At 33.9% G+C, this 10,930-nt stretch overlaps 1 protein-coding gene across 1 annotated transcript; it reads right to left on the bottom strand.

Annotated features, from left to right (window-relative positions):
* Nucleotides 1–1,038: 1,038 nt before the first annotated feature.
* On the bottom strand, nt 1,039–10,658 carry LOC132546627 (dipeptidase 1-like). Its single transcript, XM_060210348.1, has 10 exons — nt 10,441–10,658; nt 9,026–9,206; nt 6,974–7,106; nt 6,367–6,517; nt 5,842–5,905; nt 3,916–4,092; nt 3,373–3,469; nt 2,083–2,158; nt 1,609–1,744; nt 1,039–1,134 (listed from the first exon to the last, which is right to left on the bottom strand). Exons 1-10 carry the CDS (start codon nt 10,656–10,658, stop codon nt 1,039–1,041), a joined length of 1,329 nt encoding a protein of 442 aa, XP_060066331.1.
* Nucleotides 10,659–10,930: the final 272 nt, after the last annotated feature.

The following is a 10,930-nucleotide window of genomic DNA, read 5'->3' as shown; positions in this document are numbered from 1 at the left end:
GTCTTATTCTTAGACATTTCTTTGTCAATTTTCAGATATTCAGGCAATATTTAATTTCGACCAATCCTATGCCTCTATTATGTTCCCATGGTAATGGCTTTGGAAATATCTAACATGTCATATAGCAGAAAATGATAACTTGCAGCATTTGACCCAGTGTGAATTATGAATAAATGAAATAACCAAAGAGTTATAACCATTTAGAGTATATATGAACACCTGTTTACAGAGGTAAAATTGTTTTTCGCATACATAACAACAATGGGTTATAATATTCCTACATTTTTATGACGTTCAATCGGTAACGACCAATGGACCAATTACAAGTTTCTTGGTTATACGAACAATATATATATATAGCATTATAGAAAGCTGATTAGTAACCTTTGATATGGGTATACCTTATCTGAATGTTTGATAATAGTTTTACAACCAAGGTTTCCATCTCAAACAAAACAAAAAGCGAAGGAATAATCATTTACGAAAAATGTTTGAAATTAATAATCTATAGTAAATGTATTGCGCTGTATTCGGTCCATTTCACAGAGAATGAAATATCATAGACAATAATAACAATACACCCAATTTCCGTTTCAGAGTTCTAACGATATCTGGCAAATGCATTTTGTATATAGATAAAATAGTATCAAACAGTGTATCTGATCTTGCTATCGTTGTCCTATTTTTTTCTGTGTTATTTATTTTTGTTTTGTTTTTGTTTTTATGATAAATATGTCTTTATCCCATCTCAAATCGTAAATTAATACATGTTAAAACCAAGTTCAGCTAATATCTAAATGTGATTTTGAAAATGCATCAGAGTATTTTAACACCGAGAAGTACACTTTTAACATAATTACACACTCTCCATATCCTTATTTTCTTAACTTTTCTTAACATTTGAAATATTATCTTGAATTTTCGGCTAATTGTTGACCACGATCTAATTCGTTCCTTTTGAAATACCACCATCCCTCCAGGTTTTCCTTGGTTGCTTCAACAAGACAATATTGCGGGTCCGAGTATACATGCCGGGTCTTAAAAACTTGTAGTGCAGTCGTAATGCGGCAACACAAACGTGGCAGGATCGATGATGTCCTCAAATGGCTTCTCGTTGCTCTTCGCATTGCGTACCTAAATCATTAAGTCTTATTATATTTCAGATCAAAAGTATTTCAGGATTAAAGATGGGCGTTTCCTGTGCCTCAACGAAATTCTCGCTATTATGTATATCATGGAACAAATGACAACGTAAAGACCTTCTAACAATTGTTGAGATACCTAATGTTACAAACGATCAAATGGTTGACATCCATAATATATTCTTCGTTCTATTCTCGATTATGAAATTATTTTTAAAAATGTTATGGTACAAATATTATAAATAGACAAAAATAAATCGTGTCGACCTCGTAGATATCAATATTAATGCTGATTAATATTTCAAATGTTTACCACCAGTACAGAAAAAAAAATCAATAAAACACAACAAAGTAGGTGATGTGTCCTTGACTAATTCTTATTTGTCCCATATTTCAAGTATGTTTTAAGTTGGATTGTGCTATATTGTCTAAACATTTGTTATCTGCATGTTGAGATGCCTCTTACCCTTTCTACATCCCTGAAGACACGAAGTAAATTCTGTCCAGCTAGCTTGCTAAGTTCCTCGGTCGACCAGTTTCGTTTCATTAGTTCGGCAATTAGCACAGGGAAAGTCGACACATCCTGGAGCTCAATGGGCATGCTTCAATAAAAACAACTACGGTAAGCCAAATAACATTAAATGCTATAAATAATGATTAATTAGGCGTGTAGAAATTTGTATTCTTTACTCGGCTTTTTTTCACTTTTAGTTTATCTGATGTGCTTTATTGTATCCCTGAATCAGTTGCCAATTGCATTTTGCAGCAGAAAATAATAATAAAATAAAATCAAAATTGGGTCCGGAAATAAATCTCCATGATTGCCTGCTTCGTTTCAAATCTTTTATCATGCACATATGAATGGGTTTTGCTTATTTGTTAGATGCATCAATGCTACAATTATATCTTATTATATTGTTTAATAATGTATCATACTTACGTTGCAACACCGTCATAGTCAGCACCCAATCCCACATAATCAACACCGATATAATTCTTCACGTAATCAATGTGATCTGTAAAGTATTAATGAAATCAGTCGTATAATCATTGGCACATAGTCTCTAGGCTTTTATAGGACGATAGCATACATCTTGTCTCATGACTTCATTACCCACATGTAGTCACGGTACAAGTATATAACATTAGACAATAACGTGTTTCTTTGCACATACTTTAAAATGTTTCTGACTAATGTAAAGTTTGGGAATGATGTATCAATTCAAAACCTTTAAACTGTAAGTATGTTGAGAAGATAGAATAGCTAATAATTAACTAAGTTTCTTACGTCATTTATTCATTGCCCGGAAAATATCTTTAATTGGCAATACATTCACCGTGTTCTCATGTAGATACCTGATATTACTATTATCGCTATGAAGATTTTCATGACGGGTGTCGTCGATGAAGCGGAATACACTCACTTGTACTTGTTAAATATTCTCAATGTAAAATTTTCTTTTGTTCAAATTTTGCAGTTGCTTCATCCGAGTTTGAATTAGGATTCTGTTAACACGTACTACTATATTGCTGTATGATGGTACATGTTTCAGTATGTTGCTCAGCAGTGTATTGATATGAAAGGAACATTGTTGACAACAATGCATTCCCATAACTTCACAATATTTACAGCGTCCGAGGAGTATCTGCATATGTTAGATACACTTCGTGATTTTCATCTTGTCTGCATATTCAATTACGTTGACATTTATTGCATAATGTTGAGTAAAATAATGAGAAAAAGAAATCAAAATATCACGGAATATGGCTAATTTTGGGTAAAACGGCAATTTTCGTTTCGTTGATCGCAGCTGTGATCAGTAATTAGGACAACAATGATGACGATTACTTTTTTCCACTGTGGAAACTTCTCCCGGCATCTTAACATTATTGTATGATATTCCACGTCTGCTATATAATTAGTATATTGAAGCACTTTTAGAAGAGTTTCAATGTTGACAGATGAACATTAACATTTGCTCCATAAACCGCCCAACGCACCTCATTATCCTAGATTATTCAAAACAAAACATATTATCAGTCATTTACTGTATGTTTTCAATAGATATAGGCAGTAAATATGGACATCGTATATGGAGGTTATTTCCAAAATATGTCTTTTTTTTCTTTCTCTAACGACCTAACATTAACCTACATATGTGAAATAAGCACTTATATCTCTAGTAAATCTCTAGACATATGATTACAGGCAGAACTGGCAACGAACTACCTGCCACCTGTTGCACAGTTGTTGTGTTTCTGTGATCTGTAGCATTGTTGATGTATCCAGTGTAGAAATTTATCATTATTATACCATTATTGTCTCTCTGAAAAGACAAAACAAAATGTTGGTTGTATGCTTAAGCAGTTTGCCAATATCAATATCATGATTACGTGTATTTCTCCTACACTTGTGGTCTAAAATGCAAAGTTCAATTATATATGTTGATTGCCGTTGTAATTGACGTAATGTTACCCAATCTCATTTATCTAACTGACTTGTAAAATGGCAGGATAATATCACCCAGGTGTGTAGATCATTACACTGAGGACAAAACCAAGTACATAATGTCACCTCATATGTGTTGATGTCAAATGATCAGGTAAATTTAAGAAGTAAATTGAATACAACATATATAATATGAATTGTTACACAAAGAATTATGGAATGTACGCTTAATCTGTTAGGTCCATCTTGTGACATATCAGTTTACCAGATGCCTTGTCCTGTCATTGTTTTATCTTTGTATGGACTGCATTTGCCTCATCTTACCAGCTTCAGGAGGACATCATCCTGGACATTTCTGTAATGACTACATATAGAGAAAACGGAGGAATGACTGAAGATGACGGGTGCTGCAGAAGTTTCAATGGCGTCAAGCATGGTTTGACGGGACACATGTGACAAATCAACCATCATACCTAGTCTGTTCATTTCCTTTACTACAATCTACAAGAAAGTCATGTTTAGCGTATCACATTTAGGCTGTTAAAATTGAGATATATATATTTATTTATTACATTTTTGGCAGTGATAAAATTTAGATTAAACCAATAAAAAATTGTATCATAGCTAATTATCATTGTATCACCAGTCATTATATCATTTTGTTAGTGTTGGTATAAGTTTTATAACAGAATGTTGAATAAGTGCATTTGTTTTCGAAATTTTCCTAATTTGGTATATAACAGTTATGCAGTTATCTAGAGTAACGTCAACTAGCTGACGTCAAAGAACAACCTGGTATTTCCCAAACGTTTTAAACACTGGTTTACTTTATGTTCAGACCATCATAATTTTCCTGTATATATTTTACAATCGCGCCTTAAATCAGTGAGAAATATAGATATGCTGTTATAGTCATGAAATATTTATGATATTAACCTGGAAATTCTCATCTCCAGTTTGAAATAACATTTATGAAAAAAAAAAAAAAAAAAAAAAAATTACGATAAAGGATAAATAAAATTATTTTCTGTTTCTGAGCAAATGGAATCCTCTACTCCAGACTATTTAAGTAATTAAAGCTATTGTTTGATAACTGCTTAATAGTTATATAATAGCTCCTGATTTACCCTAAGTTTCTTTAGCCTTGGCAAGTAACTGATAGGGGGTCAATTCCCCCTGAAGGGGACCAATGCCCCAGGACTGTCCTGGATTAGGTAACAAGCACACATATTATGACAACCTGAGAATGGGATTGCGCCAATTTGGTAATTGTTATCATATATGGACATTTCTCACTGTTTGACCATCACTCATTATAAGCACTGGCGTGATCGTGTACACACAGCCAGGTTTTTCGCCAAACTGGACCACTACATGTTTATTACCCGATTTGCGATGGAAAACATTAATTGAAATTTTCAGTTAAAGGAATAAAAAAAAAACGCAATAAAAACATCCCCGTCCAATATGAATGTGCATGCTTTTGAGTCGTGGTGCCCAAGAAGGCCAGCAGAACAATACATTATCTAGTAAGTGTCGATCAAACCTCAACTTACACATGCTTTCATCTCGCATTCACTGGAAAGCAGTCCTTAAATGATCATAGCTGTTGATACGACGTTAAACAGTACAAGTTCTAAACTTGAGACCTAAACACATCACATTAAATTCAACACCACAGAGCTGTTCTCCTTTTGTATTGAACGATTTCTTTCCTTTTCTCGTTTCAAATATTTTATTGATACAAGTAACCAAAGAATCGGAGAGCTGGTTTATAGATACACTTTAGTGTAGTTTACAACCATATATTTGTACAGCCGTTCACAACCATTGGAAATGGACGAAAACAAACATTCTATCAGTTTAGAATCGGTTATTGTGGTGTAGAAAAATCAAACATTCTCTTTGAAGACATTTAAAACTCATCCGGAACACCTGGTCTCTTTCTCAATGTACTTTTCAGGAGTCTTTGTGTTAACCTTTCTTTGGTTCATATCTAGCCATAGTTGGTATTCTCCTGATGTGTTTTTTAGATGTGTTAAAAATTGGTCAGAAGCTCTTTGGAGTTCGTTGATCTCCAAATACTATTAATTCCACATCTTGAGTGAATGGTGTAGGAATACGTCCGTAACTCAGATTTAAACGAATTATTACACAAAAAACTTAACATGTTCTAAATTTCATCATCATGGCGCCATTTGGTATATATTCTGTCCTATACGAAGAACCAACGACATCATCGAACCTTACCTTCCCAAAACTCGTCAGACCTTTAGAAATTCCTCCATTTTCGTCCGCTTTGTAATTATCCGCCCTGGAAAAATGAAACCTTGTATTGTATAGAACTGTATCATGTACATCGTTTACTTCCTAATCTTTACTTGTAGGAATGAGCACATTGTCCTGCTGTGTCAGTAAAAGGAACTACGCATATTCCTATTCAGGTCTCTGCTTTATTTTCTTTGTGTTAACCAGCTCTCGCTACGTGAAGTTTGTTTTTTTCTGTTCGTTTGCTGGAAAATTACACTACTCAATACTCAAACAGACGTAAATCTTCCATAATCAGTAAAACACTTTCTAGAGCTGGGATTGTATCATATATAAACAAATTATCAGTTATAACAATATCAAGAGCATAAGCTATTAAAAGATGTTCTTATACCATGTGAAGTCAGAGAATTCATTTGTGATGTTAACGAGTTGGAATAATCTTGTTTTTGAGATAATTACAGAGTATGTAACAAAAACGTTATCAAAATTTAGGTTATCACTTACCAATCATTGTCACAACTGTGGGTCAAGGTCATGTACCTTACCCCGACCTTATAATACATCCGGAGAACACCAAGGGTATTTCCGATCATGTGACCACTTTCGAGACCAATAAGGCTGGCAATTTTCTTGTTGGCAAATACTGTTTCAATATCTGTAAATCAAAATCAAATAAAAATCTTCGTTTCTCAATTACGATGATTTCAGAGCAAGTCGTTGATAAATGCAAGTTAATGATTTCCGTGTCAAATTTTTTAAAAGACTATATGATTACGTAATCAATCAAGCGGCCTTCTCTTTGTACTAGTTGTGTTAACTTTACCTAAATCAAATAAAACACTGACTTGAAGTTATGAAAATACAATGACTTCTCTATAACATATTAACTGCTCCACCTCCCTGTCTAGAGTTTTTCTGTCGATCACTTTGGATTTTCCTCAGTCGCCTCTTAGGCTTCAAAACTTAGACCCCTCATCACTGACGAGTCCCAGAAGTTTAATTCATTTTTTGGCTCTGCTAACTCGAAATTATCGAAAGGTGCTGTATATCTTTTATACAAATTTAAATTAACTAATATACACGACATACCAATTAATGAAACTGTTCTTACCGTCAGCAGAGAGAGCTAGTGTAAAGGTCTCTGGGTATTTCCTAATCATCTTGTGGATTACATCAACTTGGTCAAACCCTTGTCGCACAGCGTCTTTGGCAGTGGCAGCACAAATAATGAACGCTGCCCAGAACTGAAAGTAAGAATTAGAGAAATGAAGACGTGAGGGCGAAAGGACTACTATTCTCTTAGGAAGTGAAGCTGAAAAAAATAAACAGTCGAACCATCCTATCGAACCACACATACCGATAAAAACCCACATGTCAATTTAATCATAATCCAATCTCAAATTCAAACTATAAGTCTATGGCGTCGTGAACGAAATAATGATTTACACTGAGACTCATAAAAAATCAAGGAGAATATGATCAGATGTTCCGGAAAATGAAGCGTTTTTTGCCTTATCGACGACACCTGCCATGTAAATCTTGCCCAATCCAAGTAAGTAATGCCATTTTCGCAAATGAAAGGAAGGCATACAACAACAGAACCGACAGGCAAACTTCTTATTGCTCAATGAAATAGAAAAACTTTCAATGAGATCACCTGACGACTATAAAACTTTCCCATAATTTTCATTAACTTGCATCTTTTGAAACCTCGAGTTACGAGTTTGTCCGTACGCTGACAACTTCGTCCTCGAAAAAGTTATTATGGGAACATGTCCTCGAATGTAAACATCACAGTCTGGGGATACAGGATTGTTGCTCACCAGAAATAGAACATTCACAAAAGGGAAATTGAAATAAATATAAACCTTAATCGTTTTACAAACACTGTGAAACAATTTTTCTAACTAGTAATTATCGATTGTCCGAATGAAAGCATTAATGGGTGTTACTGTGGGAGGAAACCGAAGTACCCGGGGTAAATAAACAAGGTAGGGCAGGTACAGGTAACCCAATTCCTTTTCAGGGAATTCATATCTCCGACATCTAGATAAAAGGCGATGGTGTTACCACTGTGCGATCCAGTGCAGTAAAAGAAAGTAAGAGAAGCAAGGAAAATGAAGAAAAACAAGAAAAGAAAGACGTACGCTTTATATACAATCTTCGACCCATTTTTTTCAAAGTCAATTTCCTTAATTTTACGCAGCGTCTGTTTTAGCGTATTTCAAAGTACTACATACTGTATTTTCCCGTCTTTATCTTATATATGTACATCAGTTATACCATTTCAGTTTTAATACGATGTATATTTAACAGATCCGTGATTCTAGTTGCGGTACTTGTGGAATACCAATAAATGAGCATTGTTTTTATAGAAACACCATGTACATTTTTTCTTGATATTAATGTTATACGCTGATAATAGATAGACATGGATATTCCTTAAAATTACGACCACATCGAGTATTCCACGTATCGTGCATGCTATTATTTGAGCAGGAGGTATAGGTTTACATAGATTTTAACGGAACAGTATACATTAATATGTGATGCAAAAATGTATAAAAACAGGCTTTAAATATACTAAGTTGTACATTCGTTGACAAGCTTTTCTGAGAATATTACGGACCTTTAACAAAGCTTTGTGTATTGTAATAAGTAGAACTAGGACCGTGAATGATGCTTTAACATGGTTGAATTGATTAAAATATTGATACTGATGTTACTTAAAGAAATGACGATATGACAAGCAACAAAACATATTAAGATCAAAGGATTTATAGATCGATATTGCAAACATTTCCATTTCTAGAAAAATCCAAGGCCCAATAGCTTACAATGAAAAGTACTGAAATTTAAGCTACTTGGTATTTATAGAATACTTAACCCGTTGTCTATCCTTATATATAGCTTTTACAATAGTTGACTGTCATCAGTGTTTTTTTTTTAAATTAAAATTGAAGGTACATAAATCAGTAAAAACCAATGGCTTAGTGTAATTAAGAATATACAAGATTATTATACATAGCATCTCCATGTATTTCGTCATGTTGTGAACTCAATATTGAAGAAAAGGTCACAAGACATATGCACTCTTTGGTTCAAGTACGATTGACGCGACCATTTGTCTAATTATATCAACTTCACGATAACAAACACCAACCTGAGCGCCTACACGTCCCGCGCGGAGCCGTGGGATATCGGTCTGAGGAAATATAGCTTCATAGGAGTAGTCGGTCATGGGTGTTCCTGGGGGCCACTGAATCCTTGTATCCTCATTCAGATTGACAGAGTACACCTTATTTGATGCGTACCGACGATACTGCCAAGGAAGATCATTGTGACTGAAAGGAAAGTTTTGATTTAAGCATACAATGCCAATATTCAATAATTTCATAAATATATATTATGTATGTATAGATTGACGTAAATCAGTCAGTAGAAATGCTCATTAAATGTTCGAAAATATCCTTACTTTTTGAAAAAAAAATCAAATATTCGATAAACCCATTACTCATTTGATATTACTTATTAAATGTTTGATTAAGTCGTTAAATGTTCGCTAAATTGACGAAGTGTCCGATAAGCTCATCAAATGTACAATTAACTCATTCAGTGTGCGATAAACTCGTTAAATGATCAATAAAGTCATTGAATGCTTGATAAACCCATTAAATATTTGATAAACTCATTAAATGTTTGATAAACTCATTAAATGTTTGATAAACTCATTAAATGTTCGATAAACCCATTAAATGTTTGATAAACCCATTAAATGTTTGATAAACTCATTAAATGTTTGATAAAACCATTAAATGTTTGATAAACTCATTAAATGTTTGATAAACCCATTAATTGTTTGATAAACTCATTAAATGTTTGATATACTCAGTAAATGTGTCATTGGGAATAACGAGTAATATAAAAAAATAATCACAGCACATTCAGAGGAAACTTGTTATAATCTACACTGATAATTCCGGATGTGCTTAAATAATTATAACATAAGCTATCATTAACTCTCTATTTGATATATCCTTTTACTTGAAAGCTTTAAAGCATTATTCAAAAATATAATTTCAACTGATAAAATGATATATAGTTTTTCACATTCAAACACAGATTCAACATAACAGACAAACAGGTTGCACAAAAGACAAAAGGCAACAGTACCTTTTAATACAAATTGAGAGTTAGGTACAGTAGAGCGAAACAAGTAATTGAACTGCATCACACAACTGATTCGTCCGTCTAGGATTCGGATATGACGTTCAGGGCCTAACATTTTAATCCTAGGAGGCAACAAAAGAAAATCCAAAGAGATTGAAAGCAAATTCAAAATCTTAATTTGGATGTGCACTAGCTTCATGATTATATGAATTTCGCAGTTTGCTCATATCAGATGATTTTAGAACGGCGTCAAGTACCACAATTCGAATGAATTAAAAAGTGACATTCAACTTACTTGCAGACCTCATGGACCAAACGTCCACCAGCAGTATGTACTAACATCAAAATAACAACATAGGTAAATGAAAATCTATGACGTTAGCGTACAATATCTTTATATAAACTTACCCATCAATTAACACGTGGTTTTCTAGGAAGTCTCGTGCAGGTTGTAGAAAGGATGTATTTGACGGCGAAGCATCTCGTTTGGACATGGGAATCGCTACAGCCAGTCCAATAAGTAGGGCTAACCCACCAACAGTTATCAAAGCTAGGATGCATTTGTCACGAGATCTACCTTTGTAGAAAGCCGGTTTAAATGTCAGTTCCTCTGTAGAGCCTGACATGTTGAATTAACGTCAGATGTTCTAGAATCTGAAAAAAACCCTTAGTGACGTAATTGTACCTATCCATATCTGTACTGCAAACATGTACGGACCTCATGGTTAATCGTTGATTTTGTTATTGACTGTACGTGTTTGAAACATTCACGTTTTCAGGCTATTCCAATATTCCAATTTTATGTCATGCTTGACTACTTGTTCGTGAAACCCCTCAAATTTAATGCTGATGACTCTACGTAATAGTTTTGAAAACGAGGCAATTCAATTGCTAAACA

This window comes from Ylistrum balloti, unplaced genomic scaffold (assembly GCF_031769215.1).
Source record: "Ylistrum balloti isolate Yb309-2 unplaced genomic scaffold, AGI_CSIRO_Ybal_v1 Utg369898, whole genome shotgun sequence".
NCBI lineage: Eukaryota > Metazoa > Mollusca > Bivalvia > Pectinida > Pectinidae > Ylistrum > Ylistrum balloti.
The sequence above is the reverse complement of the archived record's forward strand: the minus strand, read 5'-3'. Positions and strand labels throughout refer to the sequence as shown.